Here is a 21,270-nt window from a genome sequence, read left to right as displayed (position 1 = left end):
AAGGCCGGTTGATCATGTCACCTTTCAATTTAAAAATTTTGAGGCTTGCTAATGGTGACAAAATCCAGACTCCTTAGCACAGAAGTCAGAGTCCACTAGGACTGTTCCTCAACCTCCTCAGGCATCATCCTCTCTCTCTTATAGCTCTTTCCAGACACACTGAACACCTTAGCACTGAAAACATGGCCTAAAACCTTGATGCTTCTCTGCCTATGTGTTTCTTTCTGACCTTGGTCATCTGAATCCTAATCACAACAGTACATAGCAGAAGCTCAATAAATATTTGTTAAATCAATAAAAAAGAATCAATATAGCAGCAGAGGGGGTAGCAGTGAAAAGATTAACGCCAGTGGAATTGTACAGCAGAACTCAGAACATTAGGAACTGGGAACTGGGGTGATAATCAGGATTACCAGATTTTTATTTGGAGTTTAGAGATCTGAGTAGGATTGAGTTTCTCTGCTAAGACATAATTCGCCCACCATACACTAATATCATTAGGCAAGGGAATCTCAGGAAATAGGATGTGGGTAGATTCACATATGAATGCATCTTATACTCAACCAGTTAAAATCAAAGCAAGAACTATCATGCGGTCCAAAGTGCTAGCTCCATAGGGATGTGATTGTTAGGTGTTAATTTCACGTTTGGCAACGGAACAGTAATCCCCGAATACTGACACGGCTTGAGGGAGGCCCTAAAGCGCTCCAAAAGATCAGCTTTTTCATGCACGGCCGCTGCTCTCACCTCTGGTAGCAGGGCTCCTTCTTCAAGCCTCAAGCGCTGGAGTTGCCATAGCTGCACCCGATCAGCTTTTCCTTTGCCTGCTTCCAGCTCCCACCTCCCAGTTTCCAGTAGTCCAATCATCATTTAGAAATCCCATCTCTGGCATCCGGGGTCTCTTAGGCAACAATGTGTGGTCTCTTGATTGGCCAGGGCATCTTAGAGGGCTGGCTCCAAAATTGGGCTCAGAGATAAAAGGAAAAGGTGTGGGCACCAAGCGAGGGGGAGGGGCCGCGACATTCCCACTGCTACGACTAAGACGCACCCAGCCCTGAAACACGTGGCTTTGAAAACTTTGCTCCAAGACAAGTGATCGTTGTGTTCCGAATCAGCCCTTATCCATTGAGCTCGTCCAGTCTCATTGTTCTGGCATTCCAGAACTCCGAAATGCAAACTCCACTTTGCCAGGTTTTAAGAGTGACCGAGAGGTAAGAGAGCTGGAGGAAGAGAATTCCAGTGTGGTTCAAGGGAAGAATAGCACCTGCAGCAGGAAGTGGGAGGACAGGAGAGAACTGCCCCAAACACACACACTAAGTGCTTCTGCACGATTTCAGTTTATCGGGATTATGAAATTCAGACAGGGTGATAGGTACATGAGGGAACCACCTGATGCCATGCCTTAATAAGATTAGAGTAACTCTAAATTTGGGGCTCTTAAAAACCTGGTCTAATTTAATTAATTAAATTTATTGCACACCCACTCTCTAATGATCAGAATGAGAATATGGGGGCGGAGTCTAATGAAGAAAACTGGAAAATGCGGGGTATAACTAACTAATGGAAGGCTTTACAGTCTTAACAGCTGTGCTATATGCAAGAATACAACGAAGGTCCCCTTCCCAGAACCAGGCTTTGTCAGTTAATGCACAGCAGTTCCCACCTGCAGCAGATGGCAAATAACAACAGCCACAAAATCCCCAAACAATACCAACCACAAAAATAACAACCCTCCTCTTTATCTTTGTTTCCTAAAATAGTGTATGCTCCTTCAGTTTAAGCAAATATACAAACCTCGTGTTTATGTTGTGTCTCCTACTTTTTAAGCAGGCAGCATTTAAATATCTCCCATTTGAATAGAAGAAAAGTGGAGCCCATAGAGGTTGATGCTTTTCCTGAGTTCACAAAGGATTAGAAGGTGGCCAAACTGAAATTAGAACCTAGGTTGTGTGAATTCTAGCCTCGTGGTTTTTCCACATGACCAGGTTGTATGGAAATGAATAAACAAAGCCTTTGGGGGTGTGAGGGGGTGGTGCAGGGAGGTAGGTTCGTGAAATACAAAATTACCATGCATTACCAGTTAACATTTATGGTTTCAGAACGAGTTCATCCAGAAAGAAGCCGGTTTTAACAGTGTCAAGAGCCTGTGCCTCTCTGTGAAGTTCCAGCTCATTAAAGACTTTCTACTGATGAAGGAAAGCAAGAGACGTAGACAGCATCTCATGTTAGCCTTGTGGGACTTGCATATTTTTATCCTCGATAAAAGGTCCCTTTTGTCTCTTGTCCAGACAGCACCTTCTGGACCTCCTTCTGCCCTGCAGTGCATCTGTTTGACTATTGTTCCCCCAAAGGGAAGTGAGTCACCCATTCCCTGTGTGTTCATATTAAGCACACAGACTGTAGCTCAGTGTCTGTAATACTCAGTATTGTTTTCATACAGAACAACTTGAACATAAAGAATATCTTAGAGACCTTCATAAGAAACACTTGGAATCACTGTGGAGATATTTTTAAAATGTTAACTTTTACACTGGGTGTGCATTTGTGTGTGTTTAATAGATACAGTGGAAGCCCCTTTTGGAGACTTCCCCAATCTATCCCCTACCGTATCTGCCTAGAGGTTGTCATTGTTAGGAAACTAATAGGTAGCCTTCTTGCTTATTTTTATCATATATATATAATCTATATAGAGATAAATATAAACAATACATAAATAAATGTTTGCTTTTTCAGACTAGGCTTTAAAAAAAGACATCATTTACATATTTTGAAGTCTGTTTTTTCACTAAATAATGTATTTCTGAGACTTGATTGTGATATATTTATGATCATTTCTACATCATTGTAATCCCTGGATGTGATCTATGGTATGTCCTATGTCTGACAGTGTTTATTAGATGATCTGTAAGTTGAATAAAAATGCACCTAGCAGCAGATTTCCAGCGATTTCTCAGCCACGGTGGATCTGGAAGAAAACAAAGCAGGCACACAGAAATCTTCCAAACCCTGTCCGATATGTTCCCCTCATTAGAGACACTGCTGGCTTCCCAGGACACACTGAATCAGCCTATGGATCCATATTACCTAGTCTAGAATCAGAGTAAGGATCAGTATTACCTTTATGGCTTAAAATTTTGAGACAAGGCCTTGCTAGGTATCCAGGCTGACCTCAAACTCAAGATGCTCCTGCCTCTGTCTCTCATGGACTGTGATTAAAATCATCCACCCAGATAGGATCGATACTACTGTTTAAGAATTACTGCACAGGTGGGTATTTATTAAGAAAACTGTCATTTCAGATCTTATCATGCTTGTTCACAAAACATACTTTTGATATTTAAGCTCATGACTCTTCAATACTTAATATTCGAGAACTTTTTTTAAAAACCAGAATATCCATAAACGTCACCATCTTATCCATTTTTAAGTGTTAAGTACATTCATGCTGTGTAAGAGGATCAATATTACTAAGGCCTGTATGCTACCAACTGGACAAAATGATACTAATTTGAAAAGAGATGACAAGGAAAAGAAAGCAAGCTAGGCAAAGCTGTGTAGTAAAGAGAAAAACAACCATGGCTTTGAGTGCAGACTGTCATTAGAAGGCAGCGTGGCTAAGCGAAAGCCACCTAACATTCATGGGCGTTTGAAAACCCAGGTTCTCTAAGGACTCTCTCAGTTCTCAAGTCATTACGTAGAAAAGGAGATGAGAAACCTTTCCTAAGGAGCAAAAGATGGGGCTCTCCATCAAAACCACAGGCTCCACCACTTTTAATAAAGTCCTGATAAAGAGGATGTAACTTCCCTGGGCGAGTACTCCGTCCCTGTCTGCAGCTCTGTTTCAGTGTGGAGCGCTGCTATACGCCTAAGTGCGCGGCGTATTGCCTGCACCAGTGACCTGCAGCACCCGTGACCGCGGGTCCCTAGGTCACCACATGGACTCTCAGAGCAGGTGCTGGGGTGTTGCAGTTCTAGCTTCCCAGGCTAGGACGATCGTGGGGAGACCCGCCGTTGCAACAGAGGAAAGACTGCTTCGCAAAGAGTGCAAAGCTCATTTCAGTCGCAAGCTTCCAGCGGTAGGAACTACTGCGTCGGTGAAGGACTCTCAAAGGGTCACCCAGGGCGCCGACGTGAGAACAACGAAGCACCTAGCAACCCTAACTCCAAATGAAAGGCTCCATCGCGCGTGCGCGGCACGCCTGCGCAGTGCGTGCGCGCGCACTCGCTCCAGGGACCGCGCGCTTCGGCGCTCGCGCAAGCTCGCGGCTGCTCCGAGGCGCGCACCGGCGGAGATCGCAGCTCCGGGTACCTCAGGGACCAGCGGCCGCGAGCGGCCGGCGTTGCAGCCCCGGGGAGCCCGGAGTCTCCAGGTGTGAGGTGAGCCCCACGGAGCCGGGTGGGCGGGAAGGGGAGCGGTGAGTGCGGAGGCTGAGGAGACACCGCGGTGGTTGCCTGCGCTCCGCCTAACCCCGCTCTGAGGAGCCGCCAGCAGCCCGGCACCTCCTCTTTAAGGGTCGTTCTTTCCCGTCGCGGCCAAAACAAAAGCCTTGGGCGCCGGGCCGGGCTGGGGGTCGGGGCGGCTTCTTGGGAGCCGGCTGGGCCCGCGGTGGGCTGCAAGGGTCGGCGGCGACGTTGAGTTTGGGGTCGGGAGTGGAGGTGGGGGAGATGCCCCGGGAGACGGTTCGCCCGGTGCGTCCCGCCCGCGCCGGGCAACCTGTGCGAGTGTGGACGCGGTGGACTCGACCCGCGGCCCGACCTGCGCGGGGGACCCGAGCGCGCCCGGCCGAGCCCTGCGCGGGGACGTGGGTGCGAGGACAATGCGCCCCGCGTCCGCGCCGCCGGCTACCGACCGGGACGCGCAGGGACGGCACCCCCCACCCCCGGCCGGGTGCCGGTCAGCATCGCGCACACCTTCTCCGCCCGGTGCCTGAAAGTTGTCTCTTCTAGCCCATCAGTTTGCAAAGTCGGTGGCTCCTTCCCCAATGTCTTCCCCGCCAGCCGCCTCTGCTGAGCTGGGGATGTGGGTCTTAAGGCTGGACCTAGAAGAGTGCGCGATCTCCGCAATAAAGGCGCCCCGATCGCTAGCAGTAATTGAGGATTGAGGAGTCTTGGGTCGCTTCGAGAAAAGTAAACAATATCCTAGAGGCTTTTTGCATCATAGGAGTCTTGGAGTTAGATGCCTCCCCTTGTATGAGAAAAAAGGCTTTCTTTTTTTTAAAGGGGCAGGGGGGAAGGGATAAATAAAAGCACATGCTATTAATTTAGGCAGAGTAGAGTTTAAAGTTAGAAAAAATTTGAAAGAGATCGCCCCCTCACCCCCAACCTCAAGCTAAAACGAAGATTTAGGCAACAGAGCCGACTACCCGCTAATCTTACGTTAGAAAAATCGTTTTGAGAGACCTGGAATGTTTGTTAATGGGAATTGGGTTACTTTGCAAAGCCAATGTGTAAGGCTCAAGGAAACAAAGACATGACTGACATCAAAGATATTAAGTCCCTCCTTGGCTACCTCTTAGCCCTTAGGGGTATGCTGGATGCATTGTAGGCTAGAAAAGAAATAGACAAACCCTTAGTTTTGCTACTAAGAAGCAGGTACTCCCAAAGATAATGCTTTCCATCTTTGTTTTTAAGCAAATCAATATTATCATTTTCCTCCAGGAAACAAAAAACATCTACTTGAAGTATCAAACCAAAGCATAAATGTAAAAATACTCAGAGTAAGGAAGTCTAAAAAGCAAATGTAAAAATTTGACTAGGTGAGCTTGGGAAAGTAGGACTGAAAATAAACTATAACTTACATGCAGCCCTTACCTTATTTCTCTGTATTTAGTAAAAATGTGTTTCTCCCAGCCTCCAAATGCTTGAAACTCGTAGGAAAATAAGTAAATTTTTGATAGAGCCTACCATTCTACCTTCCCTTTCCTTCTACTATTCCCCCTCATTCACTGCTAATTTTCTCTATCTCCATTTTGCTTCTAAATCTGTAACACTCCCATTAATAAAAGGAAGTGAAATCCCAGCCTCTCAGAGGCAGAGGCAAGAGGGTCACAAGTTCCAGCCTAGCCTGGGTAACTTAATGACCTAAAAAGGCCTGGGGATGTAGCTCAGTGGAAAGGCCCAGGGTTCAGTCTCCCAGTTTGAAAGAAAGGAAGAAAGAAAAAGACAGACAGACAGACTGTGGGCTCTTAGGTACTTTTAATTCCTTTCCTGGTCTTTGAGCGTTATTATTGTGCTTTGTTCGTTTGGGTGGATTTTTGGGGGGGAGTTGCATGATTGAGATATTTGAAGTAGAAAGGGTTGAGAGGCATTTAATAGTAGAGTGCACATTCTTTCTTTGCATAGTACAATGCAAAAGCTTTATCATGGGGAAGCAGAGAGGAGTTTTTACTCACAATGCATTGTCTGTTTCGCACTTGACCTCCAGAAAAAATATCATCCCACTAATATTTCATATTAGTTTGTTAGTAAAAGTCTAAGATTTTATACTCAAAACTTCTTAGCATGGTAGTTTATTGATATTGGACTATTGTTGACTTTATTTTCCTTAGGAGACAAGTGGTTCTTAATATAGATTTAGCTTCAATCACTAGAGAGAGTGGTGTTGGCCTCAAGTTTTTCTTTAACCCCAAACTCTAGAATTCCTGTGCTTAAAGCTGCAACTGTGCACAGAAAAGAGCAGTGAGTAAAAAAGAGTGACTTGGAAATTGCGTACTGGAGAAATTATTCCATATAGACATTATTCCATATAGGGGAAGCATGTACCAAAGTCTTGAAAGAAAATGAGGTTTTCAGTAAGGTTAGGAATAAATATTTGAAGGATAACAGCTTTTCACTAGCTAGGAAAGAGTTTTAATTATTGTGTTAAAGATGAATTTTGTCTCTTGGCTTTCCAGTTCATCGTGCTGGGAACTGTTGACAGTTTGGTGAATTCGAGGATGCATTGCAAATGAAATTTCAGATGCCTGTAACTAGGCTAGGGCACTTAAGCAGATTCAGGTTTCTAAGTTTTACCTCACCAAAGTTATTCTTTAGTCAAGGAATACAAACCATATAACCTCATTAAGGGGGAGAAAATTCAAGGCCTTGATATTTTCTGATGAAAATTTGGAGAATTTTCTGATAAACATTTTAGGTGGAAAAGAAAACTGCTGGAATTTGAGCTTTTTTTTTTTTTTTTGTAACAGGAATTGAACTCATGACCTCGCACTTGCCTGGCAGGCACTTAAACCACTGAACTGAACCTCTGGACCTCCTTTTTTCTTAATTTTTTTTTTTTAGTGCAGGATTTAATCCATCCTTTAACTTTGTTTTGTTTCTAGGCTAATTTTTTTTTTTTTTTTTTTTTTGGTCCTGGGGATCGAACTCAAGACCTCATGCTTGCCAGGCAGGCTTTTGTGCTGCTGAGCTAAGTTCCCGGCCTTCTAGGCTAATTTTTAAAAGATCTTCTGCTTTGTTTAGCTTTAGTATTTAATAATTTATAATTTGGGCTGAACTTTGATGCTTATGATTCATTTTAATTGTGAACCTGTATATCTTTGTTTTTATTTTTTTAAAGCCTACCATTCATCATGAGATTAGATTTGTTGTAATCAGCAGGTGAGAAGATGGGCTTTGAAAATTAGAGATATGGAATAAGAAAGGTCAGAAAAGATGCTCTGAGGTTAGTAGGAATCTAGGTCCTGTGAATTAAGTGTGAAGCTACAGACACTGTCATAGCAACCAAGAGGCAGTATTTTGAGAATGAATTTATGTTTCCATACAGATTTAGGAAAAGGAAAGTAATCCTGGAACAATGAGTGTATTTTGAGTGTATTTTTCATCTCATAATAAGACAATAATTTCTTTTAGAGGAGAAACTTTCCTAGAGATAAAGATCACTACTCCTTACAAGTGCATTCTTGGAAAATGAATGTGAAAGACAAAGAATATCCCTTACTTTCCCACTGATAGCCACACTGAGTGTATATCCAGTGTTTACTGTACTTGGAGACATTTAAATGATAGTTTTGAATTAGAAATGCAAAATTTTTATTTATTCACAGTATCAAGAAAATTGTGTGTAGCTTAGCATGGTGGTGCACTTTTATAATCCCAGCGCTTGGGAGGCTGAGGCAAGAGGGCCACCAAGAGTTGCAGGCTAGGCTGGGTGACATAGCGGGTTGAAGGCTAGCCCAACTACATAGACCCTGTCTCACAAAACAACAATATAAAAAATGACATCTAAACTGAAAATAATGAAGTAGATACCTTTCTGTAGAGAAAATATTGGAATGGAATTGCTGGATGTAGTCTTTTGTTGCCACACCCTCTTCATGAGGCCTTAGGATCCGTTTTTTCCTATAGTTTCTTCAGAGATTCAGCTTGCTTTCACCTTTGTAGTTCCTGAGTTCTTTGGATCCGGCTTTGCAACTTCCCAGAGTTGCATCCCATGCCTTGGTTGTTGTCCTTCAGGACAAATGCTCAGCTGATCTTACTTTAAGGACTTTCACTCATTATCAATAAAAGAAAACTCAAACCTAAGTCCTTGAGAATACTAGGAAAGTACCTACCACTTAACCTGAAATCAGCTTTCCAAATATTTTACGTAGCTCATGGAGAAGTGAAAGTGCCTCTTTTTCCACAGATAGTGGATGAGCAGCATTGGCGTAGCATTCCCATTGCCTGGGCCTTATGCTTGAAACTGCTCACTCCAGGTATGTTAACCAGGTAGGTCCCTTTCTTCAGCTGAAATACTGCAGATTCTTGGAATGAAAATATGGTATCAGTAAAAATGCCCAATCAACTCTTTTTTTTTAACTTATATTTTATTTAATGAGTTGCTGTATGTTGGCAAGATCTTTTGCAGTGCAGAACCTTGTCTACATCCTGCAGGTCTGGAACTTAGAGCTTTTCCTTGGATGACCTTACCTTAGGAAAAATGCCACACTTGCATGGTCCTGATTAGAAGTAGCTATTTTATGTTATTGAAGAGTGATTTGGAATATGGGTCAGAAGCTTTAAAAAATATGTGTACTGTTCGATTCAGTTGATCTATTTTTGTGTTGAAAAATTGTTTTGAATTATATTAATTTGATCATAACATTTTTGCTTTTTTTACTACCTCCAGTAGGACAAGTAATGTCCCTTGGCTTGTTTTAAGTAGCAGGTCAACTGGTTGAAGCCTTCGGTTAGTATTTACTTTTGTCAGCTAGTCAGCAGACATTCATGGATTTAGCAGTTATTCCATACACAAAATAATGGTTCTTTTATAAAATTGGTTCTTTTATAAAATTCTGTAGCACATTTATATTATTTTAAATAATTGAAATAGTTTAATTATATTCCTCACATATATTTTTTTCTGGTAAAAGTGGGTTATAAATACATACACACCCTGTTGGTTAAAACTTTTTTAATTTAATTTTTTTATAACCATGGCAATAAATGCATTGGTTTTTTTTTTTTTTTTGGTGTCAGAGGGTGAATGCAGGGCCTTGTACATGATAAATATACACTCTGCTATTGAGCTACACTCATTATTTTTAGTGACTCCATAATATTCTACTATGATTTCTTTAATTGGTCCCTCACAGGTAGACTTGTAGGTTGCTTCCAGTTTTTTGTAATAAACAGTGTTACTTTACTATTTTAGTTATGCAAAATATGTAATTATATGCTTATTGCAATAAATTATTTAAAAGTTTTCTGGGTCAAGTTGTACATATTTTAAGGACTTTTGATTCAAAAAATGGTTTTTTAAAAATTTTACTTATATTTTGTGGTGCTGGGGATTGAACCCATGGCCTCACATGCTAGACAAATGTGCTACCGCTGAGCTATAGCCATTTTTAAAGTGTTAAAAACAGATACTGGATTGTCTTTAGCCAAAAGACCAAGAAACTATAAGTCCGCTAGAGTCCTTTTCTTTAAAAAGTATCATCTAGTTTACATTCTGAGCCAAAGTATAAGAAGATGTTGAAAATGTTCCTTTTCCTATAGCCTACCCTGTTCTGTGTTCTATCATTTTTATTTTTGTTCATTTGACTGTCAAAAGTGTTATGTTTGCATTTTTTATTATTAGTAAAGTTAAACATTTTTTCACAGATTTACAGGCTGTTTGTATCTCTTTTGTAAACTTATGGCCTCTGCTTAGTCTTCTATTAAAAATAGAAAATTCTAATTTTGCTTTTATTTTTAAACTCATTTTATGTATGTTATTATATACTATATACTTTTACTTTTAGAATTTTTCTGTTTTGGTATAGTGCTTCTCCAGATCTGACTTAAGATGAACCTGTAACCTAAGGGAGTCACTGGAATGTGTATCATTCTCCAGGACTCAGATTTATTAGACCTGTGAAGGGATTCCTGAATGCATTACACTTTGCAGTAGAGAACCACTGTTGGGAGGGGGGCGTGAAAATTCTTTAAAAACTTTAATCTGTGTGCTTTTCTCTATGTTTACCACATTCCATTCTTCCTTTCCCCCTTTTTAATAATCATGAACGATAATCTTGTCATTTTAAGATTATTTTCTGTCTGCAGTTTAACAAATTTTATAAAAATACTTTAATATAGGTAATTTGGATGACAGGCATTGGAAGCACTTTTATAAGAATGTAGGATACTTGCAACTGAGAGGAAATCAGGTAAAATAGATGAAGCAGACAGAAGTATAAAAGGGCATTTCATATTTCAAAAACACTATGAGGTTGGATCAGTTTCTTCTTCTAGTTTTAGTCTTCAAGTAGTCTTTGAACCATGGATATGAAATCCGTAAGTGGCCGGATGTGGTGGCACACACCTGTAATTCCACCACTTGGGAAACTTAGGCAGGAGGATTATTGTGAGTTTGAGGCCAGCCTGAGCTACATAAGCAGAGGACATAATTTTACAATTCTCTCTCAAAAGAAAGAAAAAGAAATAAAGAAAAGAAAAAGAAACTCATAACTGCTTAAGAAAGAAATTAATCTGAATGAAAATTTTGAAATTCTTCGTGTTGTATATGAAGTAGAAACAACAGTCCCTTTAATTTTAAGTTGCTGCATAAACAGTAAACTACAAGGCTTTTAACCATTATTTGACATATAGTTAACAAATTGCATGACTATTACCATGGTGCAAAGTAATTAAGCTTAAATTTGTGTTTAACTGTTTTCTATAGCCAGACCTAACTTTATTAGGACCAAACCCGAAAGGAAGATCAGGCAGATTGGGAAGCTGCCACAGAAATCTCTGGTGTAGTCTGGGGAGAATTGGACTTTTTGATCAGGGATTGCTTATTACCGTAGTGTTGCTAATTCTGGAGTCCAAACTCCGTTTCATTCCCACCACTCAAGACTGTCTCCTAGGATCTGGAAAGATTCAGCCTGTTTTACTTTCTAAAATAGTTTTCTGCCTCCTAACTGAAGCTGGGGGTACAGAGGTCCCAGTCATTGGCGATCAGTGCGTAAAGGACAGTCTTTCCCTGGTTTGGCCAACCTTGTTGCAGGTCTCAAGGTCTAAGCTATGATGGTGCCATTATTTCAGTTGTCTTGTTAACCTGGGTCTCTGAGAATTTGTGAACCTGAATTGCTCGTCTTTTCTCATTTAGGCTGTCTATGGCAGATGCAAGAATATCCAGTACATATAAAACAATTTAATAAAACCAAATAAACATGAATACCAATCCAAATCAAATATGATAACTTAGAATATGCCTTTTCACACCACACCTGTCCTCTGCTTTGCTCACATGCCTAATTGAGAATTACGCATATTTTTGTCTCCGTGAAAGAAGGGAAAAGGCAGAGATTGTAAGCTCTTCGGAAATAACTGGGAATCATTGATATTGCTAGTATGATTTAGGGATGATTTCTATTCTCTATGCAACCTGACTGTGTGCTGTGACCATTTGTTTGTTCAGTGGTTCTCATCAAGGGCTAACTCTATGGTATTAAATTTTATGCTATCTAAAAGAAATGATATAATGTTGAAAAATTGCCTGATGCTAGGTTTTTGATTGGTTTTTTTTGTTGTTGTTTTTGAGACAGGATCTCACTATGTAGTTCAGGCTTGCCTTGCGCTCAATACATAGTCCAGCCTGGCCTCGAACTCACAGGGATCCTTCTGCTTCTGCCTGCCAAGTGTTGGGATTGCAGGCATGTGTCACCAGGCCTGGCCTGATACTACTTTTAGAACCTTCTGTTTTACAGTATTAGTTAATAGAGTTTTATAAAATGTAACTTTTTGTAAGTTTTTATAAAATGTAACTCAATAATAAAAGTACCCAGTGTTTGATACTGTTTTATTATTTATAAAATATTTTTACTTATTTATCCTTTTTGTACTAAAACTCAAACTCAGGACCTTGCACTTGCCAGGCAGGCACTTGTACCACTGAGCTATATCCCTATCCCCTATTATCTTTCTCTTAATTCATTAATATATCATTCATTCTGTGAAAGAGGTGTTACTGGAATCATTTTCAGGAAGAAAAATTACGAGTTTGGTGAAGTTAAGTGGTATGTTTACATTCATACAGCTTGTAAGAGGCTCAAATGTATCTTTTTCCTTTTTTTAATCGGTACTGGGGATCAAACTCACGCCTGCATGCTTGCAAGGCAGGCACTTATGTCGCTGAGCTAAATCCCCAGCCCCTCAAATGTATCTTTTGATTAGTTTTTTAGATGTTTCACAGATGCCTTCTGCCATATTGATTCATGTAAAAAATGTACAATTAATAATTAATGCACACAATAGATTTTCAATAATATAGGTTATAACAATTTTATTTAAATTTAGGGAAAAACCATAAGAATTTTTCAAAAAGGATCAGTTATATCTTGTGACAAATGAAAAATTACCATCAGAGACAAGAAGTAAAACCAAGTGTCATACAAGAGCTAAGAAGAGAAAATGCTATTTTAGGACTGTTTTAGTATGTGTATAGCATAAATGACGAAGTAGAAAAATTGTATCTTCATGAAGTGTATTTTTATCTATTAGGTGTGCATGATGTTTCATCAAAGATTTTGATATCAAGGTGACATATTTTGAGAAGAAATGACTAATATCTCTCTCTTTAAATAATACTTTTCAGATCTTTCAATCAGAGGAAGAAATAGTTCTCCTAAGATGGAATCTGTGATTTGGGAATGTGGTTGATCAACTTGACATGTTGGCCAGATGTGCCCTCTGTAATAAAATGAAGAGACAAGATGATGTCATTTTCCCATATTGTGAAACCAAAAACAAATGCCTTTTGTGAGACCAAGCTAACAAATCTCTGATGGTGCAGAGTATTTAACTGTTCGAAGAACTTAACAGTGAAGTACAGGAGTACTTTCAAGCTGAGTCCTGCAGTCATATGTTGACCTAGCATACATATTGAGTAGGCCTGACCATCCAGATCTCAGCAGATCCAGGAAGAATGGCTAGAAGTTGGATCGTCTTCTACCTTTGGCTGTTGACTGTGCTTGTGGGGCATATAGGTGGGCACAGTTTATTTTCTTGTGAACCTATTACCTTGAGGATGTGCCAAGATTTGCCTTATAATTCTACCTTCATGCCTAATCTTCTGAATCATTATGACCAACAGACGGCAGCTTTAGCAATGGAGGTAAGATCTAATCTCTCCTTTGACTTACCTTAAAAATATGACTTTTATGTTGCCTGTCAATATGCTATTTTCAACTGTATCCTGTGCATTAAAAATTTTATGTATTTTGATTCATGTTCTAAGAGATTGAAGGATTTATATTTGGAGAATGCTATTAAATTTGAAATACTAGATTATAGGAGATAAACACAATTAAGAAATTTTAAATTATTCTAGTTATAATACAGTTACATCTGTTACTTGGCTAGTATAAAACTTCAGATAAAAGAGCAAAATCTAATGTGCAGTTTAGTCATGAAGTATTTAATGTAATGAGATTTTTTTAAAAAACAAATTACTGAATTTTCTTAAGATGATTTCCTGGTCATACTATGTTCATAATGTAAGCATAACTCTGAACCATTGAAAAAGTTTTTGTTTTGTGAATTGTCTGTTTTGGACCTCTCAGAATTTTAGGAATGTTTGTGCTTTATTTGAATTTTTCTGATGGCAAATCTTCAGGTACTTCTTAATAATTTTACTTTAGAAGCTATAGCAAATTAATGGATGTAGTTAAAAATAGGTTTAAGTATGTGTCCATGAGTGTCTAGTGATTTTGGAATTAAGGACCAGAATATATTTACCAAATAAAAATGGGAAGGGCAGTGAACAGTGATGGCAGAGAACATGGGCTTTGGAGTGGACAGATTGGATTTGAGTTCTTGCTCCACCACTTTGAGGCAGTGTTACTTTGACCAAGATATATGGCTTCTCACCATATTTCATTGTTTATAAAATAAGGATGATAATCACACTAGCTTTTGTATGCAAAATGAAAAGATACTTGTAAAGCATTTGGCATGTAGTAAGTCGAGAACTTATCCATATTTTCTTACCAGTGGTTATATAATAAAATGTATAATAAATTTATAATTAAAATTTATTTATTCATTTATTGAGACAGGGTCTTGTTAGGCAGTTCAGGCTGAGCTTGAACTCACTATGTAGCCCAGGCTGGTCTTGAACTTGTGGCAATTGCCTCAGCCACCTGAGTGGCGGAGATTACAGACATGTGCCACCACACCTGGCTAGAGGAAATTTTTTTTTTTTTTTGTCTTTTTCATTTTTATTGGTACCAGGGATCGAACTCACGACTGCCTGCTTGCAAGGCAGGCGCTTATGCCGCTGAGCTAAATCCTCAGTCCCGAGGAAAATTTTTATGTGTTACTGTTAAGTCCATTTGTATAGTGCTTTCAGTAAATAGAAGCCTACATGTTTTGGAATTCTTCATATTATAGTAAAACTCAAATGTTCATTACTTTAAGGTATCCTAGCATAAATCTGTCTGGGAAAATTTCTAAAAATATTACTCATAGATTTTGAAATCTGAGTGGTGTTCTTCCGTATACCTAATATTTGAAGATGCTATGGTTGAACAAAACATTATTCTTCTCTTACCACACAAAGTCCAGCTGTTGGAAAGAGAGATTTGGCATGGACTGCCAGTTTAGGATATATGAAAAGAGGAACTTACTGAATGCAGTTAAATTGGTTTCAGTTATGGTAGCCTTGGTAGACTTTGTTATGTATTAGAACTACTAGTTTTTTCCACTAAAAAAATTCTATGAGAAATAGCCTTATTAGGAGCTGGGGATTTAGCTCAGCGGCATAAGTGCCTGCCTTGCAAGCAGGCAGTCATGAGTTTGATCCCTGGTACCAATAAGAAGGAAAAAGACAAAAAGACAAAAAAAAGAAATACCCTTATTTCGGGTGGTGTTGTAAGTCGTAACTCTTTTGGAAAGCCAACAGGCTAATATGAACAAGTCATAACAATGTTTTACTGACTTAGGGTCAACTTTTGGTTCTACTAAAGTGATTTAACATTATTCAATCTTGTTTTATTAATTTATCAGAGGAGAATTATAGTGAAAATATGGGAAGAGTATTAGGATTAAATGAGAGGATTTATAAAGTAGGTAGCAGAATTCATTGTACATATCAATAGGTGATATGTAAATGTTAATTCTATTCCAAATTTTGTGTCTAAGTTATCCAGAGACAATGACTAGAAAGAGGTTGCTCCCAATCAATTTGTATTTTAACTAAAATAGTTGTAGGTTCGTGGGGCATTCATAATGATGGTTTGGTAGGCTTTCCTCTTCTCAGGTATGCCTAAATAGTTTAGATATTTCATTGGCAGTGGCTTGTCTATAGAGTTTCAGACATTTTAGGGAGACCCCTAAGTGGAAAAGTTTCTAAGGCAAAGCTCCAATGATTTGAAGTAATGTTGTGCATGGCTGCTCATTTCATGATTGACAGTGATGCCACTGTGTAATATTAGACAGTTGAAAGAAGAAATATTAGACAGTTTGAAAGCATAAAGTTTCTGTATTAGCAAAGGACATGGGAACCACAGTACGCTCAAATGGGCAGCACAGTACGCTCAAAGCTGATGATGACACCTCTACTTCCATCCCTCTACTGATAAGGAATTTTGCATGTGTCCTCTGGTGTTTACCTGGAAAAAGTAATTGGAGCAAGTAGTCCATGACATTGTTGAGTGTTCATCATGAGAGTGGATGAACTGAAAGTTTCCTAGGAACAGTGTGGAGGAACCACAGAGATGACTCTTCTTGAAAAGAAGAGCAACTATCTTCATTTTGGATAAACTCAGCGGTGTCTCCGTGTATTGATATGTACAGAGCTGATTAGGCCATTTATTTGTCCCTTCAATTGGCTTTAAGCAGTATAAATTAGGCTGATTGAGGAGGTGATATGTAGTCTCTAAAGCAAAGAGACAGGTCAGTGTTACCCGCCCAGTGACTCTCCAAATATGTGGTTGAGCCAGGTAGGATGGAGAGCCGTCACCTGAGACGGATGATTTCCCACGGCAAAAAGAACTATACATCAGAACTGAGGCACCGACCCCAGATTATTAGCTACCTCAGTTATGTTATGTGCTTTCTCAGCATGTCTTGCCCTCTGCTTAGGGCAGAGGATATCTCAGACCTCCTATCCAGTCCAGCTCAGGGTAATCATGGCAGTCACCTATTTCCTGCCACTTTCACTCTCACTCATCCCTGAGCCAGTCCCCTCATGGAGAACTAGTAAAACCTGGGAAGGACTCTGGGTTTGTTTAGGTGAAACATCTTCTTGGTTGGACTTAGTATCCTTTGATTCCCCATGACTGTATATATTAGTCTTAGTGTTTTTATTCTTGCTTTGGGTTGTACTGGAAGTGGTAGATTGGAATTAATTTGCTAGAATTCCAATCACTTCTCCATGGGATTACAAATATAAACCAACCTAGACCACAATGAGGACGGGAACAAGTTTTTTAAAGTACAGCATTTGTGGACCCACTCTCAGGCTATGTAGGACCTATTGCTGTACTTTTGCTGAGTCGAAGTAGATGGAAAGGTACAAATCTGAGTTATTATTTGATTATTTACATTTAACAAGATAAATGTTCACACATTTTGTATACAGTATTCCTAGTCTGTACTTTCAGTTAAAGTTGGGACATATTTAAATAAATGGGATAAATGTCAATCTATTAAGTTGGAAAACAAAATAGGGTTCCTGTCTAAAACATAAGGTTCTTTCTATCCCTGCCTTCCAAAACATATATATCTTTATACATATATACACAAATTTTTTAAGTTCAAAAACATAATGTGATATTTCTCTTTTTCCCCTATCAGTGGTTTTTGATAGGTGGGTGTGTCCTAATTTCTGGCTCTTCCAAACCATTCTGAGCAGTCTCTACTAACTATATTCTTGGGAACTATCCAGCATGGAGTAATACTCAACAGATTGTCAGTAATTTTCTTTACTGAGCCACATATCAGGTATTTCTAACTATAGTGCTAATAAAAGAGATCTGAGCAGGCTTTTCTTTTATACCGAGTAATTAAGCCAAATTGGATAAGAAGGAAACTTGTAAATGGAAGAAGCACTAGAATAGGGATAGAGAGACCTGGATTCTGCCATTAACTCATTTTGTGACCTCTTTGTGTTACTTTTCTTTAAGAAATGACACTTTTTCCTGTTCCTTTTACAGGATTTTTGTTAAAGTCAAGAGATAAGTGACTCATATTAAAGAATTTTAAAGTTAAAAGGGCTGTGTAAGTATAGAGATTATTTGTTGCCTTTCACCTTGTTTTATTTTTAGTTATGGTGTGGAAGAGCAATCTTTAATCTCTTAGGGCTGTTGATTGCTTGTCTCCTTTTTTTTTTTTTTTTTTTTTTTAATAAACTGAACCTTTATATAATAATCACAGGAAAAACTTCTAGGATGGTTTGTATTTGCCTGTGTGTTCTGTTTTCCTTTGTCATTCTCATTAAAGATTTATTATTGAAAGTTTTCTAATAATGGGGGCATGGGAAACTGGCAGCAAGATAGATCCTAGTAGAAACACAGAGTCTAAAAACCTGAACATCCTTGATGTAATATTTAATATTATATAATATCTAATTTTGAGCAGACTCACGATCATTATGCATATGCAGTGCAGTGTGAGATTTCAGTAAGTACATGTATACAGTGTGTAATGATCAGATCAGTGCAATTGGTATACCTATCACCTTGAACAATTTTCATTTCTTCATGTGGAAACATTCAAAGTGCTCTCTACCTGTTATTTTGAGATAGTTCTATCCAGCTGCAGCCCTCTAAGCAGCCGTCTTCTCTCCATCCCTCTAGCACCCACCTTTCCCACGCTCTGGTAGCCTCTGTCTTTGGTATCTTTAATTGTGCATATTGAACCAGTCTCCCAGTTACCTGAACTCAAATTTTAGTTTTTAAAGAAACTTTTCACTGTTGAAATTTTCTCTGAAAAGTAGTCTCTTAAAAAATAGGTGAACAGAGTACCTCAGTCACGTTCTTATTATCATGAAGAATCTAGTGAGTGTTGAAATTACTCTCCAGTGTTTCACAGCTTTTTGTTGTTGTTGTTGCATTGGCTTTTTCAAATCAAGGTCCATACTTTACACTCAGTTATTAGGACCCTTAAATTTCCTTTCCCCTTTTATTTTTTCTTATACAATGCTTATTCTATAGTTTCCCATAGTCTTTATTTTCCTGATTGCATCCTAATGGTGGTATTTCCAGTGGTCCTCAGTCTTGTCTGTTAACAGGTGTGTAGAGGCTTGATTAGTTTCAGGTTTGTTTGTTTTTAGTTTTTGAAAGAATATTTCATAGATCATGTGATGTACTTCTACCAGGAACCACATAATATTACAACGTTAGCAGCCACTGACCATTTCCTGGATTAAGTTTTATTGGGAATTTGAAAAAAGGTGATGCTCGTTCTTCCATTTCTCCACTAAAATGTTTTATAGAAACTTCTTCATTAACTACTGAGTGACTTTCATGCAGAAGTTGCATGAATAACATGGGAAAAGTAGCTGGGAAAGGTGATACGTTCCTGAGCAGGAGAATCAAAAGTGCAAGCCTAACCTGTGCAACTTAGTGAGACTGTGTCTTAATAAAAGTTGCTTAAAGGGCTGGTAATGTAGGTCTGTGGTTGCATGCATGAGGCTCTGGGTTTGAGCCAGCATAGCATTAAAGGAGGAGAAAGAATAGGAAGGGAGAGAGGGAGAAAAGAAAGACGCAAAAAATTCTTGTGCTTTCCTCTTTATTAGTTTTTAGAATAATGAGTTGGTAACCAAACATCACAGGTGACTAGGAATTTTTAAAAAAACTATTTTCAAGAATTAAGATTTTTTTTCACATCATATGAGTACTGTGCTACCTTAGAACACATTTTATACCATGGTATGAAAATCCAATCTTCAAGTATATAAGCCAGAAAACGATCAAACTTGGGAATTTAAAGTATGTATTATGTTTCTAATCTTTCACAGTTGTTATTCTTTCAGAGGCTCAAAATGGTCCATCTGTGGTAATGGACCCTCCACCTGGTGGCTCCTTAGTGGATTTGCTAACACCCTCATGAGTTTAAAAACTTCTTGCTTTCTGATACCTCTCGGGCTTACTTTATAAATCCACTTTGGACTTTGAATTGTTAATGCCTAGAACCAGAAATTATATTTAGGAATCCTTATTTGGGTGCTGAGTCTATTGATCCTAGGTTAGTCATTATTTTTTTTAAAGAGAGTAAAATCCAAGAGATAAAACAGAATAAAGCCAGTCAAACAAAACAGTGAAAGTGAACAATGGCTACCATAATCTATCCTATTATTGTCACAGTAATTGTCCATGCCATCAGACATAGTAAAATCAAATAAAACAAAACCGAATAAAACCAATCAAATCAGAACATCAGAACATTAAATAAAACAAAACAGTAAATTTGGAACAAAACAAAACAGTGAGAACAATATTGGATTTCAAAAACAAGACAGAAGGAAATCCCCTATATTCGCTATATTGCATACTGTTATTCTCCTAATAGATGCTCAAACTACTGGCGTGAGACCTACAAAGTCAAACAAACAATATAAGCATTTAGTTTTTATAATTCAATTGTTGTCAACTCAGCCTGTCCTGCAAACCAGCTGAGTGCATATGGCGGTAGGGGTGTGTATGTGGCACTTCTTTATTCTCAGCCTGCATGCCAGTCAGCTCACAGGAAGGATGAATTGGCTTCTCTCTTCCTGGGTCCTACATGTTTTGCATGAATTGGCTTCTTGTACTCCTCTCAGACTCAGCATGGCTTCTCCTAGGTTAGTCATTTTTAGGCATTTTTATGACAGAGCCAGGAAATCTTTTTTTTAAAAAGAGAAAGTCCATTATGACTTTCACTTTATAATATGCAAGGTTTTTACTTAACATCATTGAATTTATTTTTGTTTTTCTCTTGCTTTATACTAAAGTTGTATTGTATATATGTGTTACATAATTTAAAAATAAAAATAGCAATATTGTTACTAACAATATGATTACTGAGAGCAGTTTAGGATTTCTTTATGCTGATTTTTGTCCATTGGGATAGTCTCACCAGGGATTGTATTTGAAAGTCATCTCTACCACTTCTTTCCACTTAACTCATAATTTTTGTCTATATTTCCATTAAAATTCTGATTTTTAAAAAAAATGTTTATATAAATAAAATTTTAAAAAAATGTTTATATAATCTCTAGCTAGATAGGTTTTGTTTGTTTTCTTTTTTTTAGCACTGAGGATTTAACTCAGGGCCTTTGCATTGAGCTACATTCCCAGCCCTTTATATTTTTATTTTGAGATAGGGCCTTGCTCAGTCAGTAAATTGTGCAAGCTGGATTTGAACTTGTGAAGCTCTTGCCTCAGCCTTCCAAAGTGCTGGGATTATGGTTGTGTGCTATTCACACCTAGCTTCAGCAGATTCTTCCACCTTGTTTTTAATATGGTATCACATTATGATAGGATGTACTTTTTTTTTCCCTTTGCTTTGCTTTTTTTCATTTAACAACATATCTTGGATATTCCATAGTAGCATTCATAGATATTCTGCATTACTTTTTAAAAAATTCTAGTAAAATATACATAACATAAAATTTACAGTTTCATCTTCAGAACCTTTTCACCTTCCACCAAAATTAAAATTCTGTACATATGAATCATCAACTCTCTGCCCCCTCATCCTTGGCAACCACTATTTTACTTTCTCTGCCTTGAATTTGAGTCCCCTAGTGACTTTATATAATTGGAGTCTGACAATATTTGTTCTTTTGCAACTGCCTCATTGCTCTTAGCATGTTTTCAGGCT

General features: G+C 38.6%; 2 protein-coding genes across 10 annotated transcripts in view; one reads left to right on the top strand and one right to left on the bottom strand.

Moving 5' to 3' along the window:
* Positions 1-882, bottom strand: part of Fbxo16 (F-box protein 16) — a 56,427-nt gene extending 55,545 nt beyond the window's left edge. For 4 of the 6 annotated variants that reach the window (XM_063234973.1, XM_023561569.2, XM_063234976.1 and 1 more), the window contains exon 1: positions 748-882. In XM_063234973.1, the coding sequence (XP_063091043.1) occupies positions 748-870 (123 nt within the window). In that variant the 5' untranslated portion in view covers positions 871-882. The remainder of the gene's footprint in view (positions 1-747) is intronic. The other 2 variants (XM_063234974.1, XM_003479704.4) reach the window with 1 other exon arrangement.
* Positions 883-4,237: 3,355 nt separating this feature from the next.
* Positions 4,238-21,270, top strand: part of Fzd3 (frizzled class receptor 3) — an 85,185-nt gene continuing 68,152 nt past the window's right edge. The window contains exons 1-3 of one of the 4 annotated variants that reach the window (XM_063234971.1): positions 4,246-4,377; positions 8,624-8,693; positions 13,061-13,579. In XM_063234971.1, coding sequence (XP_063091041.1) covers positions 13,391-13,579 — 189 coding nt within the window. In that variant the 5' untranslated portion in view covers positions 4,246-4,377; positions 8,624-8,693; positions 13,061-13,390. Of the gene's footprint in view, positions 4,378-8,623; positions 8,707-13,060; positions 13,580-17,540; positions 17,686-21,270 lie in introns of those variants that run through there. The other 3 variants (XM_023561467.2, XM_063234970.1, XM_063234972.1) reach the window with 3 other exon arrangements.

Source organism: Cavia porcellus, unplaced genomic scaffold (genome assembly GCF_034190915.1).
Source record: "Cavia porcellus strain 051 isolate PalLab524CR breed Dunkin Hartley unplaced genomic scaffold, mCavPor4.1 scaffold_24, whole genome shotgun sequence".
NCBI classification, from domain to species: domain Eukaryota; kingdom Metazoa; phylum Chordata; class Mammalia; order Rodentia; family Caviidae; genus Cavia; species Cavia porcellus.
Note: the sequence above shows the minus strand (reverse complement) of the source record. Positions and strands in the feature narration are given on the sequence as shown.